This window comes from Lepus europaeus, chromosome 2, assembly GCF_033115175.1.
Source record: "Lepus europaeus isolate LE1 chromosome 2, mLepTim1.pri, whole genome shotgun sequence".
Taxonomy (NCBI): Eukaryota; Metazoa; Chordata; class Mammalia; order Lagomorpha; family Leporidae; genus Lepus; species Lepus europaeus.
This window is the reverse complement of record NC_084828.1, coordinates 112,380,978-112,402,679: the sequence shown is the minus strand read 5'-3', so window position 1 is coordinate 112,402,679 and position 21,702 is coordinate 112,380,978. Positions and strand designations below refer to the sequence as shown.

Genomic DNA, 21,702 nt, shown 5'->3' with positions numbered 1-21,702 from the left:
TTAATTGCCCATGTGTGCATCCATTTGTGCAATCTCTCTCTTCCATTGATTTATATATCTGTTTTTACATCACATCAGTGAAGATCCACCAACTTTGTTCTTCATTGAGTTTCTGTATTATTCTTAGAATCAGTTTGGCAATCTCAACAACCGAAACGTCCACTAGGGTTTTGTTTGAGAATGTCTTGAATGTACAGACTAATTTGTGGGTGGGGAATTGACACTTCAACAATATTGAGTTTTCTGTGTCATGAAGATAGTATCACTTCCTCATTTATTCACAGGTTCTTTAATTTCTCTAAACAATGCTTTAGAATTTTCAATGCATATGTCTTGTTATGTTATTGTTAAATATACATATTTAGTAGATTTTGATGCTACTGCCTCAAGAACCTTATATCAAAGGATATGGGGCCAATGAAGAAATCTCTTCCAATCTATACCCTAGCATAGAATCATTGTAAATTGAAATTTTGACAAATTCCATTTTCCTGCGTGGGACTATGAGTGTAGTGTGGAATATCAGGATGAAAATGAGCATCCTTGCCTTGTTCCTGATCTTAAGGGAAAAGTATTCATTCATCATTCATCATTCATCATTCATCATTCATCATTAAGTGTAATGTTAGATTAAGAAAATTCTCTTTGAGTCTTAGTTTGGTGGGAGTTTTTTCAAGAATTGGTTTTAGTTATGTAAAATGTTTTTCTGAACCTATTTTTTTTCTCTTTTAGTTTGTTAACACTATACATTCCAAGGATAGACACTTGTCCATTTCCAGTACACTTGATAAATTGATGGATTCCACTTTCTATTTAAGATTTTTTACATTTCCATGAAAAATAATGGTGTGAGCATTTTTTCTTATGTGTTTATTTGCTCTTAGCATTAGAATAATGCTGTTCTTGTAAAGGGAGTTGAGAAGTATTTCCTCCTTTTTTATTTTTCAAGGGTTTTTGCAGCAGAACAGGTATTATTCATTCTTTAAACATTAGGCAAAATTCAGCTGCAAAAGGATCTGAGCCTTGAGGATTTTGGGGGATGTTACCAGGTAGGGGCAGTAAGGCAGATTCTCTCTCTCTCTCTCTTTCTTTCTTTTTCTCTCTCTGAAGACTGAAATAAAGGTTAATGAAAACAAATACATCTGATAGAGCAGGTGGGTATCTCAGAAAAGAACTGAGAGCCCAGGCAACTCTATTTTCTTGTTATCTTAATATTTCCTATTATATATCCTGTAGCAACTATTGATATTAACAGACTTGGGCTCATTAAATTCTTCCAGGTTGAGATACACAGAGTAGTACAGTTTTTGTAGATTTTAAGCAATTCAGTTTGGTTAGGTTTTTTTTCCCCTTTGCAATGCCTCATAATTGTGGATTTCAAAATACTACTACTGTGCTCAATTTTGCCTTTAAATGAACTCAGCTTTCCTATAGCTGAGAAATCATTAATGTCCAAAAATGAGCTCTCCACGCAGATGACTTCCCCTTCCATCGTGATGTAGATAACTAGGTTTTATTGCCTTTCATTTAACCCAATGAGCAACTGAGGTATTTTATTACAGCACCATGGCAAAAGCTTATGAAACTAATTTTTTCCTGGAAAATTAATTTAATTTATTGGTCAATTGAATACTGCCTCCCCACCCTTTCCCATTCTTCCTTTATTGTTGACTTCTTTAAAATTTGAACCTCTCTTGCCATTTAATGGTTGCTGCCCTTTCCTTCTTAAGTAAAAATTAGAATGTAGGCTCTTTCAAAGTTTGATTACCTTGATTATGAATGTACTTTTAAAAAATAAGTGCCTTTGAGTCACAGAGACTTTCTCTCTCCACCCTAAAATTGAGATTGGCTTCTTTAAATACTTCTTCACTATGACTTCTTATTTCTCTTTCTTTCTCTTATTTGTAAATACCCCCCAACAAATCCCAAACACAACTGGATACTATGAAATTAATACCACTGACCAAAGTGATGCATAAACATTTGTTTGGGAATGAAATCAGACACACTGAAAAGAAATTAAAGCTTAATTTTGAAAATTTATATTATAATCCTTATATAAAAATTATCTGACAAATTGTAATCCTTTAATTAAATCTGTTCATTAGCTAACAGAATTCAAGGCATATAAAACCAATTTAGTATTGATATCTATTATATTCTGGTTTTGTTTTCTTGCAAGGGTGTCAACAGCATTTCTCATCTCTAATTTTCTATGTCAATCAGTAGCTTCTGGCTTTCCTTATGGATTAAATGAGTGTGTACACTGACCCAGGAAATTAACTTCTAATATAGCATTTGTCTTAAGAGAAATTGAACTCAAAATAATGATCTCCCTTCCTCATTCAAAACTAAATTTCTTGAGCATCTAGTCTACACTTTCCATTCCCTCCTTAACTCATTGCAACCTGATTTTCACACCAACACCAAGCATGGACTTTCTGGTCATCAAAGCTGATGATCTCTTTTTTAATTCTCATTTTCCTTGACTTGTCTTCACTCTAGAAAGTATCGGTTGCCTTTTTTGTCTTTAGAGGTTAAGATATTATTTTGGCCGGCGCCGCGGCTTGTTAGGCTAATCCTCCGCCTTGCAGCGCCGGCACACTGGGTTCTAGTCCCGGTTGCCCCTCTTCCAGGCCAGCTCTCTGCTGTGGCCCAGGAGTGCAGTGGAGGATGGCCCAAGTGCTTGGGCCCTGCACCCCATGGGAGACCAGGAGAAGTACCTGGCTCCTGCCTTCAGATAAGCAAGGTGCGCCAGCTGCAGCGCGCTGGCCGTGGCAGCCATTGGAGGGTGAACCAACGGCAAAGGAAGACCTTTCTCTCTGTCTCTCTCTCTCACTGTCCACTCTGCCTGTCAAAAAAAAAAAAAAAAAGATATTATTTTCTCTAGTTCTCTTAGTGCAGTGACAATTTTCGATTTTGTATTTCTGACGACCCTTTCCCCTTTCTGTCTGTTCAGTATTGGGTTGTTTATTTTCTTACCCTTGAGTATATATTTTTAAGTGTATTTATTTATTTATTTGAGAGGCATGGAGAAAGAGACAGAGAACACACTGCCCTCTATTGGCTCAGTCCCCAAATTCCCACAGTAGCTTGTATTCGACTAAGCTGAAGCTGGTATCTAGGAACTGAAATCAGGTCTCCTTAGTGGTTAATAGGAACCTAATTGCTTCAGCCATCACGACTATCTCTTAGAGTCTGTGTTAGCAGAACTCTGGGATCAGGTGCCAGAGTCAGGCATCAAAACCATGCACTCTGATGTAGAACATGGGTGTCCCAAGCAGCATTTTACCCACTATGCAAAATGTTTGCTTCCAATGATTCTTGACATAAAGCTTAGTGTTGTTGATTATTTGGAAAATCATCTTTAAATAAATTATGTAATCATATTAGGTAATATCTTGAAAGTGTGTGAGTGAAAGACTTAGCCAATAAATCTCAAAAATTTCCCTTGACAAACATGGGAGATACTCAGTTTGAGATACACTCTAACTGGTGGTGAGCACAGCTCCTGAGGAAATCTAGGTTGTAATCTCATTAACATGCCCAAGCAAAGGTCTAAGGGCTTCGTAATATTTTGGGGGTTCAGTGTTTGACTAAGTCTTTCAATAGCTTAAGCTGTAAGTACCATATAATCAAGAAATCATCATGAAAATAATACATGAAACAGTTAGCCATAAATGTTAGGGGAGGGGCCGGCGCTGTGGCTTAGAGGGTAAAGCCGCTACCTGTAGTGCTGGCATCCCATATGGGCACAGGTTTGTGTTTCAGCTGCTCCACTTCCAATGTAGCTCTCTGCTATGGCCTGGGAAAGCAGTAGAAGATGGTCCAAGTCCTGCACCCACGTGGGAGACCCGGAAGAAACTCCTGGCTCCTGGCTTTGGATCAGCACAGCTTGGCCATTGCGGCCAACTGGGGAGTGAACCAGAAAATGGAACACTTCTCTCTCTCTCTCTCTCTGCCTCTCCTTCTCTCTGTGTGTAACTCTAACTTTCAAATAAATAAATAAATAAATGTTTCGAAAAAACTTCAGGGGAGGCAGAATTTATTATGTTTTGGGAGTGTTGGAGGCTTGCAGAGTTTTTTAGGATCATTTTTAAAATTTTTACCGATTTATTTGAGAAGCAGAGAGACAGAGAGGAAAGGAGGGAGGGGACAGAGAGGGAGATGGTGCTCCCTTTCACTGGTTCACTCTCCAGATTCCTACAATTGCTGGGCTTGGGCTAGGCTAAAGCCAGGAAGCAAGAATGCAACCCAAGTCTCCCATGTGGGTGGCAGGTACCTAACTTGCTGAATCATCACATACTGTGTGCATTAGGAGGAAGCGGATGTCAGGAACTAGGGCCAAGAATCAAACTCAGGTACTCCTTTGCGAAAGTAGCTGTCTTAACCACTAGGCTAAATACCTGATAGAGCACTACGTAGTCATGTGAGAACAGTGACTGCTGAAAGGAGATTGTGGTAGCTTCTAGCAAAAGATCTCAGTAACACAGTCCAAGAGGAAGAAGCACTGGAGTCTATTTACTTATTAAACAGGCAAAACTATACATCATATATAAGTGTATGGAAAATATAATTATACAGCTAGATAGTGCTTTATGAATTTGTGTGCTTATTTTTCATTTGCTTATCATGAATATTCTGCTCACCTCAATATTTATTTTTCAAAAATACCATTTAAAAGTTAGTGTGGCTCTTCATTACATGCTGTAACAGGTTTGAAATTCTGTTTTTACGTTTGCTTTTTCATCTTTCTAAATAACATGGAACACAAAAATAGAAGAATTATAAATGAGTCTAAGACTTAGAAAAGATTTATGTACAATATTAATTGTTTCCTTGGCATATACTCCTGAAGGTCTTTGAGATGATTGAATAAAAACATTTTTTGTGGACCTCGGTGTGTACTTCTGAACTATTTTACAGAAACATGATGTAACTTCCTTTTTACAGAATCTCAGAGGGAAAATGTAGGCATAATGTAGCTAGATATAAATAAGAATGTGGTAAAGACTTATTTAATCCTTAAGAAAAAGTCTGAGAAGTGCACAATAGATAATAGATCAATAAAATGAATTTAATGTAGCCAAAGGGTCCTGATTAGGATAAAAATATCAAGTTTAAAAAGGATTTTCTAGAAGCTTGCTAAGGGATTTTTTCTATGCAGTATTTATTTTAAAATCAATAATATAAAAATAGGCTCAGATCCTTTTGCAGCTGAATTTTGCCTAATGTTTAAAGAATGAATAATACCTGTTCTGCTGCAAAAACCCTTGAAAAATAAAAAAGGAGGAAAAACTTCTCAACTCCCTTTACAAGAACAGCATTATTCTAATGCTAAGAGCAAATAAACACATAAGAAAAAATGCTCACACCATTATTTTTCATGGAAATGTAAAAAATCTTAAATAGAAAGTGGAATCCATCAATTTATCAAGTGTACTGGAAATGGACAAGTGTCTATCCTTGGAATGTATAGTGTTAACAAACTAAAAGAGAAAAAAAATAGGTTCAGAAAAACATTTTACATAACTAAAACCAATTCTTGAAAAAACTCCCACCAAACTAAGACTCAAAGAGAATTTTCTTAATCTAACATTACACTTAATGATGAATGATGAATGAATACTTTTCCCTTAAGATCAGGAACAAGGCAAGGATGCTCATTTTCATCCTGATATTCCACACTACACTCATAGTCCCACGCAGGAAAATGGAATTTGTCAAAATTTCAATTTACAATGATTCTATGCTAGGGTATAGATTGGAAGAGATTTCTTCATTGGCCCCATATCCTTTGATATAAGGTTCTTGAGGCAGTAGCATCAAAATCTACTAAATATGTGGAGGTAAATTTAACAATAACATAACAAGACATATGCATTGAAAATTCTAAAGCATTGTTTAGAGAAATTAAAGAACCTGTGAATAAATGAGGAAGTGATACTATCTTCATGACACAGAAAACTCAATATTGTTGAAGTGTCAATTCCCCACCCACAAATTAGTCTGTAAATTCAAGACATTCTCAAACAAAACCCTAGTGGACGTTTCGGTTGTTGAGATTGCCAAACTGATTCTAAGAATAATACAGAAACTCAATGAAGAACAAAGTTGGTGGATCTTCACTGATGTGATGTAAAAACAGATATATAAATCAATGGAAGAGAGAGATTGCACAAATGGATGCACACATGGGCAATTAATATTTGGGAAAGATTGGAAAGTAATTCAATAGTGAAAGAATAACATTTAAAGAAATAGTTCCAGGACCTGTAGATATCCACAAGGAAAAAAAGAATCATTTTTTAAAAATTTATTTATTTAATTGAAAGTCAAAGTTAGAGAGAGACAGAGAAAGAAAGAGAGAGAGAGAGAGCGAGAGAGAGAGAGAGCACACTAGAGAGCTCTTCCATCCACTGATTCACTCCCCAGATGGCTGCATGGGCCAGGCCACAGTCAGAAATCAGAAGCTTCTTTCACGTCTCTCACATGGGTGGCAGGGGTCCAAATACTTGGGCCATCATCCGATACTTTTCTCAGGCCATTAGCATGGAGCTAGATCGCATAAGGAGCAGCCAGGACACAAACCAATGCCCATAATGGGTTGCTGGCATGACAAGCCGTGGCTTTACCCACTATGCCACAACGCCAGCCCCCCAAATGAATCCTAATTACTTCACAGCATATACAAAAGTTACGGTGAAATGTCTCATAAATATAACAGAATTCTTGAGGAAAATATACAAAGAAAAATTTTGTGGCATTAGTTTGGCAAAGATTTACTAGTCAAACAGAAAAGGCAAATATTTTTCATAATTTGAGCTTCATCAACATTAAATTCTCCTGCTTTGTAACAGGTACTTATAAAACTTCTTGTACAGACAAAATCACATAGAGTCCGTTCCCGCTGCTCTTCCATACTAAATAAACAATCTAGATATATGAAAAGGAGAAACTGGGTACAACATGAATGTATAAAATATATGCAGTTGATAGTCAATTTCATCATTTGCTAGTATAAAATATACATAAATCTATTGTGAAAACTTAAAATTCATCAAAACTTATGCACACAAATACAGGCCAGTGATGCCGTGGGGCATGAGAGAAATGTAAGCACTCATAAAGATGCAGTATTAAGTCATAATTGCATAGATGGAACTGGAGTACCCACTGTACTCCTGTGGTATTTTCATAGCCAAGTTCTGCTGCTGCTGAGGTGATCCCAGGTGTTGCAAGCATGCGCCTAAAATGCAGCGGCACTTGTCGTCTCTGCCTGAGCAGTCCTTCTCTCCAGTGAGTTGCATGTAGCTATAAAAAGTAATCTTATTTTTGGTAACGATTTCAACAGTTTGCCCCCATATAGCAACACAAAGTGAAAAAAAATACTGTTGGAGTACTAGTTATAGCATTAAATAAGAGTGTACAGCACATTAAAGACAGAGATCCTACATAATATTATTTTTAAAAAATTAATTAATTTTCTATGCCATTTCCAATTTAACACCAGGTGTTTTTTTTTTTTTCATTTCCAATTATCTTTATATACAGAAGATCGATTCAGTATATAATTAGTAAAGATCTCATCAGTTTGTACCCACGCAGAAACACAAAGTGTAAAAATACTGTTTCAGTACTAGTTATAGCATCACTGCACATTAGACAACACATTAAGGACAGATCCCACATGGGATGTTAAGTACACAGTGACTTCTGTTGCTGACTTCACAATTTGACACTCCTGTTCATGGCGTCAGTAATCTCCCTAGGCTCTAGTCATGAGTTGCCAGGGCTATGGAAGCCTTTAGAGTTTGCTGACTTTGATCTTATTCCGATAGGGTCATAGTCAAAGTGGAAGTTCTCTCCTCCCTTCAGAGAAAGGTACCTCCTTCTTTGATGGCCCCGTTCTTTCCACTGGGATCTTAGAATTGAAAATGAATCATGATGTGATTGGAAGGGGAGAGGGAGCGGGAAAGGGGAGGGTTGTGGGTGGGAGGGAAGTTTTGGGAGGGGGAAGCCATTGTAACCCATAAGCTGTACTTTGGAAATTTATATTCATTAAATAAAAGTTTAATTAAAAAAAAATACAGCACTTAGGTTCTGCATATATATATTAGAATCACCTAGAATGGTTTATTATTATTATTAAAATGGTAATTTCTAGAAAATGTGCTTCTTTTCCAAATTCTGTAACAGAATTAATCTTTTCTGAATTTAAATTTCACAAAAGTATTACAATCTGCCTAAATAAATGATCAAAATAATTGATCCAAAATAGAAAATGAAATAAAATGAACCACAAGAGGAAACAATTTTCTAGTCATGCATCATAACAGACTTTATTTCCTGTACCTGAGATACAAATTAGCAATACAGAGAGTCAAAGATGCCAATAAACAAATATTTGAACATGCAAAAAAAAAAAAAGTAATCTTATTTTCTCCCCATTTTCGCCGTATATATTGCATACCACACAAACTATGTGTTAAGTGTTTATGCTATCCATAAGACTTCAGTTAGCCTCAGGACACAGCCAGTTGTGTTTTAAGAGAGTCAAAGGTTATATGTGGAATTCAGTCACTCCAGGGAGCAGAGAGTGGATGCCTGGCCAGAGAATTCGGAGCAGCCCCATCGCCACTGCAGATAGAGTTACCATCACACCCCAGGAGGGGGCGCAACGGCACCAGCCTCATAAGCCACATTACTGAAACCATGAGCCAGGAGATGGGGACCTAGCTGCTGCCCGCGCCTCATCTTAAATACCACCAAGTCTAGCACCATGGACAGCAGCGCGAGGGAGCGAATTGTGACACTCCACCCTCCCCCCACCCCTACCCCCCACCCCCCACCCCCGCCACAGCCTCACATCCGCGGCTTTCTCAATGAAGATTTTGGGATTAGTGAAATAACTCCGTATAGGGCGTAATAGCTGTGAGGCTGGCGCTGTGACCTACCAGGTAAAGCCTCCACCTGCAGTGCCTGCATCCCATATGGGCTCTGGTTCGAATTCCGGGCGCTCCACTTCCGCCGATCCAGCTCTATTTTGGCCTGGGATAGCAGTGGAAGATGGCCCAAGTCCTTGGTCACCTGCACCAGCGTGGGAGACCTGGAAGAAGCTGCTGGCTCCTGGCTTTGGGTCAGCGCAGTTCTGACCATTGTGGCCATTGGGGAGTGAATCAGTGGATGGAAGACCTCTCTCTTTCGGCCTCCCCTTCTTTCTGTTGAACTCTGACTCTCAAATAAGTAAACAAATAAAAAAATCTTTTTTTAAAAAAAAGAAACAGGTATGATTCCAACAGAAATGACATCAAGAAAGATTTTTGAACACCAGACGATGATAAAGAATGACCCCCCAAGATTCCTCTTTGCAGCATAAGATATGGAGAGACTGTGGAGTTTGATGTGTTGAAGGGATAAGCACTGCACAGGCAGCACGTATTACTAGCTTTGGTGGAGTTCCAGTTCCAGTTCTATGCAGTGAATATGCAGCAGACAGTAACATTATAGACTTGGGTCCCTGGTCTCTCCTGGTCCTTAAGAGTCCTCCACAAATTTATCAGCAAAATTGCCAAAGCACTGGGAGTAGGAAAACAGTGAGATCAGAGTGCTCCTGAAGGCCATGTCCAACAACATCCTCCATACCACAGGTGAAGGTTCTCACCTTACTACATGCAAAAAACCTGTGGGTGTCAATGATGGTATTGCAAGCATCCCGTGCATACAGGAGTGATGGAGGGTGCTGACAACCAGGTGCGAGAATCAGGCAGACCACTGACACAGAACACTTGCATGCATTAGGATTATAGACCAGGATCCACATAGGCCCTCCTCATCAAAGACAGCCTAGACAGCACGACCATGAAGAAGAAAAGGAAAATCAAGGAGATGAGACTCAAGATCAGCAGCCACCTCAACACAGGTAAAATTCATCTTCAATGACGAATCCAGACAACCAGAAAACCCTAAACCACCAGAGGGTGAGGAGACACGAGCAGCAGAGTCCACCAGAATAATGGACTGAATAAATGCAGACATATACTACATTCATGAGTTGGAACGTTCTATTTTTTAAAATATTTATTTGGTTTATTTGAAAGGCAGAGTTACAGAGAAAGAGAAGGAAAGACAGAGAGAGAGAAAGACAGAGAGAGAGAGAAAGAGAGAGAGAGAGAGAAAGAGAGAGAGACAGAGATCTTCCATCTGCTGGTTCACTGCCCAGATTGGTTGCCACAGTGGCCAGGGGGGCTGGGGCAGACTGAAGCCAGGAGCCAGAAGCTTCATCCAGGTCTCACAAGTGGGTGCATGGTCCTAAGCACCTGGACCACCTTCTGTTGCTTTTCCCAGGCCATTAACAAGGAGCTGGATTGGACACCTAGCAGTCAGGACTTGAGCTGGTGCCCATATGGGATGCTGGCACTGCAGACAGCAGCTTAACCCTCTATGCCACTGTGCCAGCCCCTGGAACATTCTATAAACTACAGAAGGCAGTTTGCCTCACATTGATCTATAGGTTTAATGCAGTTCCTATCAAAAAGCACACATTCTATTATGAATATGACACATTCTTTTTTAAAAATTTTTTTAAAAGATTTATTTATTTATTTTTTACAGGCAGAGTGGATAGTGAGAGAAAGAGACAGAGAGGAAGGTCTTCCTTTTTGCCGTTGGTTCACCCTCCAATGGCTGCTGCGGCCGGCGCATCTCGCTGATCCGAAGCCAGGAGCCAGGTGCTTCTTCTGGTCTCCCATGTGGGTGCAGGGCCCAAACACTTGGGCCATTCGGCACTGCCTTCCCAGGCCATAGCAGAGAGCTGGCCTGGAAGAGGGGCAACCGGGATAGAGTCCGGTGCCCCAGCCAGGAATAGAACCCGGTGTGCCAGCGCCGCAAGGCGGAGGATTAGCCTGTTAAGCCACGGCGCCGGCCTGAATATGACACATTCTAAAATGTATAAGTGAAGACACAGTTCCTATAATTGCAAAAATAATCTTGACAAAAAGCATAAAACAAGAAGAATGACTTTACCCAGTATTAAGGCATGTCCAATGCTACAGTAATCAAGACAATGTGTCTTAGTGGATGGGTAGACCCTTACATCAATGGAACAACAAAGAGCCAGGAATTAGGCCCACACAAATACACTTAACTAATTTCTGACAAAGGCACACAGTACCTAAATGTAGAAAGGACAGCCTTTTCAGCAAAGAGTGGAGGAGCAATTAGACATCTGTAGGCAAAAAAAGAGGAGCAGGAGGAAGAGCAAGAGGGGGAGGAATAGACGGACGAGCAGGAGCAGGAGTAGGGAGAGCAGGAAGAAGAAGCAGAGAAAAAGGAGCGTGAGGAGGAGAAGCAGAAGGAAAAGAAGAGGAAGAGTCTCCAGCAGCCTCACAGCTCACACAAAAACTTCAACATGCATCATCGCCTTAAATGTAAAACATAAAACTTTCAGAAATTAAATAGGACAAAATCTTTGGGATCTAGCACCAGATGAATTGTTCTTAACAGCTGACACCAAAAGTATAACCTCCAAAAGGAAAAAAAAATCCGTAAATTGTAACTCAACAAAATTAAAAAGTTTGCTCTGTAGAAAAATAAGTGAAGAGCTGAAAAGACAAGTTACAAAATTGAAAAAAAAAATACTTGCAAATCACAGATTCAGCAAGGGTCTAGAATCTAGACTAGACTAGGACTAGAATGCATTATTAAAAAGCATAAAACTCACAGTAAATCAATAACCCAATCAGAAAATGAGCAAATGACATGAACTGACATTTCACTGAAGGGAATATACATGTAACAAACATGTCCATGAAAAGGCATTCGCATCACTAGTCATCAGAGAAGTGAAAATTAAAATCACAAATTATGGCCAGTGCCGTGGCTCACTAGCCTAATCCTCCGCCTGTGGCGCGGGCACCCCGGGTTCTAGTCCCAGTTGGGGCGCCAGATTCTGTCCCGGTTGCTCCTCTTCCAGTCCAGCTCTCTGCTGTGGCCCGGGAGTGCAGTGGAGGATGGCCCAAGTGCTTGGGCCCTGCACCCGCATGGGAGACCTGGCTTCAGACCTGCACCAGCCATAGCGGCCATTTGGGGGGTGAACCAATGGAAGGAAGACCTTTCTCTCTCTCTCTCTCTCTCTCTCTCTCTTTCCTCTTTCTGTCTAACTCTGCTTGTCAAAATAAATAAGTAAATAAAATCACAAACTACAATGAGATGTCACGACGTGCCTATTGGAATTAGTAAATAAAGCATGGCAACAAAACAAAGGCTACAAAGCATGCAGAGAAACTGTATCACATACATTGCTGGCAATGGTGTAAAATGAAGCAACTATTCTGTAGAGTGATTTCACAGTTTCTCTCTTTTAAACATTTATTTTTATTTGAAAGGCAGAGTTACAGAGAGACAGAGGCAGAAAGAGAGTGAGAGAGTTATCTTCTATTGGCAGGTTCACTCCTCAAATGGCAGTAATGGCTGGAGCTCATTACCCTCTTCTGGGTCTTCCACGTGGGTTCAGGAGCCCAAGGACTTGAACCATCTTCCACTGCTTCCCCAGGCCATAGCAGGAAGCTGAATCAGAAGCGTAACAGCCAGGACTTGAACTGGAGCCCATATAAGCTGCCGGCACTGCAGGTGGTGGCTTTACCTGCTACACCACAGCAGCAGCACCTACAGTTTCTTATAAAACTAAACATAAAATTAACACTCATATGACTCAGAAGCTACGCTCTTGGACATTCAACTTATGATTATAAAAAACCTATAGATTATCTGCATGCTGTACATGAATGTTCATAGAGGCTTCATTTCTTTTGTTGTTGTTGTTAAAGACTTATTTGAAAGTTAGAAGTATACAGAGAGAGAAGGAGAGGCAGAGAGAGAGAGAGAGAGAGAGAGAGAGAGAATCTTCCATCCACTGGTTCACTCCCCAGTTGGCTGCAGTTGCCAGAGCTGTGCCAATCTGAAGCCAGGAGCTTCTTCACAGTCTCCCACACAGGTGCAGGGGCCCAAGGACTTGAGCCATCTTCCACTACTTTCTCAGGCCACAGCAGAGAGCTGGATCAGAGGTGGAGCAGCCGGTATTCGAACTGGCACCCTTATGGGATGCCAGTATTGTAGGCGGCAGCTTTACCCGCTAAGTCACAGCATCAGAACCCAAATATATTTCAATGGGCAAATGGTTAAAGGAACTGCAGCAATCCATTTCACGGGACACTATTCAACAGTCGAAAGGAATGAAGTATTGATACATACAATATTCATAGCTAATTATGCTGTCAGTCTTCAAAAATTACATATTGTATGGCTTCATTAGTCTGAAATTTTTCCATGACAATCTTTAAGTGGCCGTCAGGTGTTATATGTGAGAACAGAGGGAACCAAGTGGATGTGATTGTCAAAAGGCAACATGAGAAAACTTTGTGATGATGGAAATGCTCTGTTTCTTATATGGCAGCAGATACAGGAACCTACATGAATGTAGATATGTGATAAAATTTTATAGGACTAAATACATATGCATACACACAACTACATACTTTTTGAAATTACAGAAAGAAAAAGGAAAAATAATACTAATATTACAGTATTATTGTCCACTGGTATTCATGGGCATTCCAGGACACTCATTTCCCCCTGCTCCTGCCACTAAAAGATACCAAAATCCATGGATAGTCCAGTCTCTTTTAAAAAATGCTGTAATGGGGCCAGTTTTGTGGCGCAGCGGGTTAAAGCCATGGCCTGAAGCACCGGCACCCCATATGGGCACCAGTTCTAATCTTGGCTGCTCCTCTTCTGATCCAGCTCTCTGCTATAGCCTGGGATAGCAGTAGAAGATGGCCCAGGGGCCGGAGCCATGGCTCACTTGGGTAATCCTCCGCCTGCGGCACTGGCATCCCATATGGTCGCCAGTTCTAGTCCCGGTTGCTCCTCTTCCAGTCCAGCTCTCTGCCCAGGCCCAGGAGTGCAGTGGAGGATAGCCCAGGTGCTTGGGCCCCTGCACCCGCATGGGAGACCAGGAAGAAGCACCTGGCTCCTGGCTTCAGATCAGTGCAGCACTGGACGTAGCAGCCATTTGGGGAGTGAACCAACGGAAGGAAGACCTTTTTCTCTGTCTCTCTCTCTCTCTCACTGTCTAAAAATCTACATGTCAAATAAATGAAAGAAGAAGAGGAAGAGGAGGAGGAGGAAAAGGAGGAGGAAGAAGAGGAAGAAGAGGAAGAAGAGGAGGAGAAGGATGAAGAGGAAGAGGAGAAGGAGGAGGAAGAGGAAGAAGAGGAAGACCCAAGTCCTTGGGCCCCTGCACCCACATGGGAGACCCAGTAGAAGCTCCTGGCTCCTGGCTTCAGATTGGCACTGCTCTGGCTGTTGCGGCCAATAGGGGGGTGAACCAGCGGATGGAAGAGCTCGCTCTCATCTTTCAAATAAACAAAATAAATCTTTTAAAAAATGCTGTAGTATTTGCATGTAACCTTGACACATCCTCGCATATAATTTAAATCATCTCTAGGTTACTCATTTTTAAAAAAAGATTTATTTATTTATTTGAAAGACAGAGTTACACAGAGAGAGAAGGAAAGGCAGAGAAAAAGAGATTGAGAGAGCTCTTCCATGCGCTGGTTCACCCTCCTCTTGCCAGCAACAGTGAGAGCTGTGCCAATCTGAAGCCAGGAGCCAGGAGCTTCTACTGGGTCTCCCATGGGGGTGCAGGGGCCCAAGGACTTGAGCCATCTTCTACTGCTTTCCCAGGCCATAGCAGAGAGCTGGATTGCAGTGGAGCAACCGGGACTTGAACCGGCGCCCAAAAGGGATGCTGGCACTGAAGGCGGCACCTTTATCCACTACACCACAGTTTCAGCCCCCTACAGGTTACTCATAATATCTCATACAATGCCAATGCTAAATAAATAGTTGTTACAATATATCCCATCATAGGTTATTCCTTCATAGGTTAACAATAAAATTAATGGAAAATCAAGTCACTGTACATGAGAAACTATATGAAGAAACATACCTACTAACTATGGAAATTGTATTCAAGACATAATTTGAAAACTTATAATTTATTAATGGATGCAACCAATTCTAAAACTGGGCAAAGAGTATGAAAAAGCACTTGAATAGGGAAAATACATACATGCCAATTAGCACATGGAGCAATTCTCAACATCATTATTTATCTTGAAAATCAAAATAAAACTGCCATGAGGAACTGCCATACAATAAGCTTTCTAAAGTAAAATCGTTGACAATCCAGGTGGACAAAGACATGGAGCAACTGAAACCCTCATACATTTCTAGTGAGAATGTCAAAATACATGAGCCCATTGGAAAACAGTTTGGCAGTTTGATATCAAGTTAAACACACACCTATTATGTGACGCAGAAACCGCACTTGTAGGTGGGATTTCATCTCATTGCCCAAGGAAAATGAAAACAATATTCCAAACAATGTAAATAAAGGTCTAGAGAAAATAATACCTACTGTTGCACACAGTGCCAGCAACTGTAGTGTTCACATTTAAGAAGCCTATGGACTCTATGTCTCCTCATCTTCAGGATATATAAATCTCAATTAGAAAGATTAAGAAAAAACACCAGCTTGAACAAGATTTAAGAAGGATTCTTGTTTAGGGCTTCACTGAACTCAAATGTCTACTTACTGTAATCTAGTAGTAGTGTGAGAAATCAGCCCATATTACCATTCTTTGTGCACAGTTAATACAATTTGCCCCCTGGGAAATTAAACTAAGAGAGGTAAGTTCTCTACCGTTTCTTCCAATCTAGTTGAACGTCTCTGTCTTGCATAAAATGATTATAGATCTCTCCCCTATCACCAAGTAACAACCTCTTGCTCTTCCAAATTTTCATGTTTTTAATTACATTTCACTCATTTGGGATTTAATACAAGCTGTTTGTGATCCATTAACTAGAATAATCTAGTTTGTTGATCGACTATGTTCTGCAATGTCCGTCAGATGAACTCTAGTACTCTAGACCAAGGAAATTTTTCCTTTTTTATATGTTTGCTTCCCATTTATTTATTTTTAAATGATAAACAACTTTTAGAAGTTTTAGATACACAGAAAAATTGAGACAATAGTACCGATAGTTCCCACACACCATGCACCCAGTTTCCCATACCATCAGTATGTATACTTTACTATGTCAGAGAAAATTAATAAAGTTAAAATTCATAGACTTCTGGGTTTGTGGATTCAACTACAAACAACCACTAACGCATGCCCTGTACTTATTAATGTGACTGGCACACAGCAGCTCTTCCGTGAATGTCCCTTTAAAGAGTGGCTAAAACTCATAATAATTCCTTTTTTTTTTTTTTTCACTTTCAAGATGCCCTTTATTTGGCCAACGCATTTCCTTAGAGATAGAGAGAATAAGAAATCAGTGATGTGCCTCACGGAAGAACTCCTCCTCCACTATTTATAGGATTTTTTTTTTGGTTAAAAGCTGCCTAGGAAAAATCCAGAAAGCCCTACAACTGTCTGACAGCCAGCATTCAGACGAGATCGGGCGCATTCAGGGTGGTATGGCCGTAGACATGACAGCCAGCATTCAGAACACACGCAAAGCTCCCAAGTTCCCCTTGGTGATCTCGGCCCAAGGCCACCCGTCCCCTCGTCCTTCTCCATGGACTGATTGGAACTAAACGAGAAGTCGTCCGCGGATTCCGTGCCCCTTGGCTGTGGCTCCGTTGCTTTGTGTTCCCTTCGGAAGAACCTTGCTTTGGCTAGCAGGGTGCCGGGATGACATACAAGAGTCAGGCTATGACAGAAACGTGTTTTCCCATGACAGGCCCGCTCCGAGGGGAGCCACACACAGAGAAGAGGAGAACTACCATGCAGCGTCTTTGACTTTTTTAGGGATTCAAGTCCAGAAGAATCCAGTTTCAGTTGCAAATGTTCCATGGAAACCCCAATAACAACACTGACAGAAGGGTTTGTCACTCAATACTTCAGTGCTAGAAACAAGACTGCGAATTTCATTCTATTGGAAAACCGAAGGGGGTGGTGTTTGGCCAAGCAGTGAGTCAGAGCCAAATTTCTGCTGAGTCAACACTATGATGTACCTGCTGAGTCATCACTAGTATGTACCTGATGAATCACTGTGAAATTTCTGGTGAGTCATCACTTTGAGGTACCTGATGAGTCATCGTTATGACCTACCTGGCCAGGCCTCAATAATTTCTGCTGACACATCATTATCACATACCTGCTGAGTCATCACTAGTATGTACCTGGTGAGTCACTGTGAAATTTCTGGCGAGTCATCACTATGACGTACCTGAGGAGTCATCCTTATGACATACCTGGTCAGTCCTCATGAAACTTCTGCTGTCTCATCATTATCACATACCCACTGAGTCATCAACCATCATCCATACTGGAGTATCCGAGTTCAATTCCCACCTCTGGCTCCCGACCCCAGCTTCCTGCCAGTTCCACGCACAAGCAACAGCAACGAGTCCATGAAGCCCCGGCACGATGACACGGACGACCAGCCGACACCCCCTCTTTGGCCTTTGGGGCTCCAAGCTTCCCTGTGCACCTAGGTTACAGACATCAGCCTGGAGGAGACGGCGTCAAGTTTCCTGATGGGCATTTGTGTCCTACGTCTGCACACAATCCACAGGCTGGACAGCCACCCACGAGCCCCACGGCACTTAGGCCCCCTGGCTGCTAGTTAAACATGATGGATTCGGGGTCCTGGTTGGCCATCTGGGCCATGTGTCTCAGGACGTCCTTCTTGGTGATGATGCCAAGGAGCCTCCCGCTGCGCGTCACCAGGCACTGCCGCAGCCCCAGCTTGCGGAAGATGTCCACCACGGTCTCCATGGGCGTGTGGTCCGTGACGGTGAAGGGGCTGAGGTTCACGATGCGCCGCAGCTTCAGGGGCTGCGGGCTGTTGGCCGGCAGCTCCGGGGGCTCCTCCGTGAAGTAGGTGACGGAGCCGCTCACCACGCCGTCCTGCCGCTGCCGGGCATTCTTGATGGCCAGGATGAGCTCCCTCCTCTGGGCGAAGCCGATGAGGCGCTCGGAGTCCCGGGACACCACCACCGGGAAGCCGTTGTAGTCGGTGTCCTTGATGAGCGCCTCCACGTCCTCCACCGTCATGCCGTCCTGGGTGAGCACCGACAGCGGCGGCTCCCCGCGCCGGGGCCGCATGACGTCCGTGGCCAGCGTGCGGTGGGTGAACTCGTCCTTGACGTCCAGGAACGGGTACCCGTTCAGGTGGATGTGCGCCTCGTAGATGCCCTCCTTCCCGAAGGCGTCGGCCACCCACTTGCTGGTCACGGCCGCCGCCATCAGGGGCACGATGTACTCCAGGCCGCCGGTCAGCTCGAACATGATGACCACCAGGGACACGGTCATCCTGGTCACCCCGCCCAGGCACGCCGCGGCGCCCACCATGGCGTAGAGTCCCGGCGTGACGCAGTCGGCGCCGGGCCGGCACCAGTTCCTGAAGACGATCCAGTCGTGGTGATGGTAGGCCAGCTGCTCCACGCCCACGCCCACCATCCTGCCCGCCATGGCGCCCACGGCCATGCTGGGGATGAAGAGGCCCGAGGGGATCTTCATGCCGAAGGTGAAGACGGTGATGACGACCTTGAAGACCAGCGCCAGGGCCAGCTGCCACATGGCGGTGTAGACGCCGCGCCCGGCCGGCCGGTCGGGGATGTCGTCCAGCGGCCGGGTCATGTTGGGGTCGCTGACGTAGTCGCAGAGCTGGGAGGACGCCAGGGCGCCGCAGTCGTTGAACAGCTCGGAGATGAGCTCGCTGGTGCTGCGCCGCGTGTAGGGGTTCGGGTAGGCGGCGACGGCCGTCACGGCCGTGACCGCCAGCACCTCCAGCACCGGGTACCGGCCCAGCCGGGTGGTCTTGCGCCGCCGGCACCAGGCGATGTTGCCGCGGATGAAGAGCGCGCCCCACAGGCCCCCGAAGACGCCCAGCAGGATGAACGGGAGCAGCTCGGCCATGTACCAGGGCGTGTGGTACTCCACGTAGAACAGCACCAGCCGGCTGTTGCCGAAGGGGTTGATGGACCGCAGCGTGAAGGCCGCCACCAGGGCCGCGAAGAAGGACCTCCACAGCGTCTTCAGCGGGAAGTAGTAGCTGACCTCCTCCAGGCTGAACAGCACACCCCCGATCGGGGCCCCGAAGGCCACGGAGACGCCCGCGGCGGCGGCGGCCGACAGCACCTCCCGCCGCTTGCCCTCGTTGCGGCTGTACTTGGAGAAGAGGCCGCTGAAGAGGTTCCCGCAGCAGCAGGCCACGTGCACCAGCGGCCCCTCCTTGCCCAGGCTGAGCCCGGACGACACCACCAGCACCAGGGTCACCGTCTTGATGAGCAGCGTCCACTTGCCCAGGTAGCCCCGGATGATGAAGCCGCTCAGGATGGTCTTGATCTCCGGGATGCCGGAGCCGCAGGCGTAGGGCGCGAAGACGCGCACCAGGGACACGGCCAGGAAGGCAAAGAGCAGCGCCCACAGGATGTACATCAGGTAGTTGAGGACGTAGGCGCTGGCCCCCTCCGACCGGCTCACCAGCAGCTCCGACCACGTCTGCCACTGCGGGCACCGGTCCCGGTCCTCGAACGTGGTCTCGTTGGACGTCCAGCAGCACTGCTCGTGGCTGTACCAGAAGGCCGACAGGCACACGCCCTCCTTCAGGTCGGTCATCCAGTCCACGGCCAGGTCGATGACGCCGGCCAGGGTGCCTGCCAGCAGCCCGATGAGCAGCATCACCGCCCACCCCGACCAGGCGTCCAGCAAGCTCTTGACGAACTCCCACACGGACTCCCTGCTCCTGCTGGTGATCTTCCGGTGCCGGTCGGTGTCCCGCGACTTCTCCCGCAGCCAGTCGATGGTGTGGAAGTCCTCGTAGGTGCCCACGTCGGGGAACGGCTCGTCCAAGAAGTCCATCAGGTTTGCCGGGCCGCTCATGGCTGCTGCGTGGACCACGACGCGGCGTAGACCTCGCGCACCTGCACCGCCTCCTCTGGCATCCTCGCGGCGTGCGCCGTGACGTCGGCAGGGGCGGGGCCCCGCACGCCGCCGCGTGACGTCAGCAGGGCCGGGCGGGACGCGGGGACGCGGGGACGCGGAGGACGCGGGCGGCTGAGACGCTGGGGGCGCGGGGAACGTGGGCGTGTGAGGGTCTCAAGGCGCGGGGACGCGGGCGGCTGAGGCGCTCAGGACGCAGGGGACGCGGCCGGCTGAGGGCGCGGGGGACTCAGGGTTGCGGGCAGTGAGGACTGTGAGGAGCCACTGTGCTACAATGCAGGTCCCAATATGCAACTTTTCTAAGCGATATTTTAGTATTTTTATATTATTGATTTTAAAATAAATACTGCATAGAAAAAATCCCTTAGCAAGCTTCTAGAAAATCCTTTTTAAACTTGATATTTTTATCCTAATCAGGACCCTTTGGCTACATTAAATTCATTTTATTGATCTATTATCTATTGTGCACTTCTCAGACTTTTTCTTAAGGATTAAATAAGTCTTTACCACATTCTTATTTATATCTAGCTACATTATGCCTACATTTTCCCTCTGAGATTCTGTAAAAAGGAAGTTACATCATGTTTCTGTAAAATAGTTCAGAAGTACACACTGAGGTTCACAAAAAATGTTTTTATTCAATCATCTCAAAGACCTTCAGGAGTATATGCCAAGGAAATAATTAATGTTGTGCATACATCTTTTCTAAGTCCTAGACTCACTTATAATTCTTCTATTTTTGTGTTCCATGTTATTTAGAAAGATGAAAAAGCAAACGTAAAAACAGAATTTCAAACCTGTTACAGCATGTAATGAAGAGCCACACTAACTTTTAAATGGTATTTTTGAAAAAAATAATTATTTTTAAAATATTCTAAAAGGTTTAGAAAAGTTGAATATTGGGACCTGCACTGTGGCACAGTGGGTTAAGCCACCACAGGAGATGCCCACATTCTGTATGAGCACCAGGTGAAGTGCCAGCTGCTCCACTTCCAATCCAGCTTTATGATAATGTGCTTGGGAAAGCCACAGAAGATGGTCCAAGTTTGGGGCCCCTTCTACCCATGTGGGATACCTAGATGGAATTTCAGACTCCTGGCTTCAGCTTCATCCAGCTCTGGTAGCTATTTGGGGAGTGAAACAGCAGATGGAAGATCTCTCTCTTTTTCTCTCTCTCTCTCATTCTGTCTTTCCCTCTGAAATCTGATTTTCAAGTAAATAAATAATTAAAAAAAAAACTGATGATTAAGACTAAATATTTAGGAAGCAATCATTTGGTTGAACTTTGTAGGCAGAAGAATATAGTGGTTATTTATGTATTTTCTTTGAAAAGGAGAGAGAGAGAGAGAGAAAGAGAGCATGCACAAGAGAGAGAGAAGCAGAGAGATCTCCCATCCTCTGTTTCACTCACCAAATATTTTCAACAATTGAGACTGGGCCAGTCTGAAGTCAGGATCTGGGAACTTTGTGCAGATCTCCGATGTGGGGGCAGAGACTCAAGTAGTTGAGCCATTAGCTGCAGCCTCCAGTGAGGAAGCAGGAAGCTGGATTCAGGAGCAGAGCTAGGAGTTGAACATAGGCATTCCTATGTGGGATGCAGGCATCCCAAGTAGCCTTTAACTGATGTGTCCAAGGCCTTCCCAATATAAGGTTTTAAAACTCAGCTTTATCATTTGTTGAC

At 44.0% G+C, this 21,702-nt stretch overlaps 1 protein-coding gene across 1 annotated transcript; it reads right to left on the bottom strand.

Annotated features, from left to right (window-relative positions):
- Positions 1 to 15,040: 15,040 nt before the first annotated feature.
- Positions 15,041 to 20,015, bottom strand: LOC133774445 (H(+)/Cl(-) exchange transporter 4). Its single transcript, XM_062212146.1, has one exon. The coding sequence runs from the start codon at positions 19,959 to 19,961 to the stop codon at positions 17,697 to 17,699; it is 2,265 nt and encodes a 754-aa protein (XP_062068130.1). The 5' UTR covers positions 19,962 to 20,015; the 3' UTR covers positions 15,041 to 17,696.
- Positions 20,016 to 21,702: the final 1,687 nt, after the last annotated feature.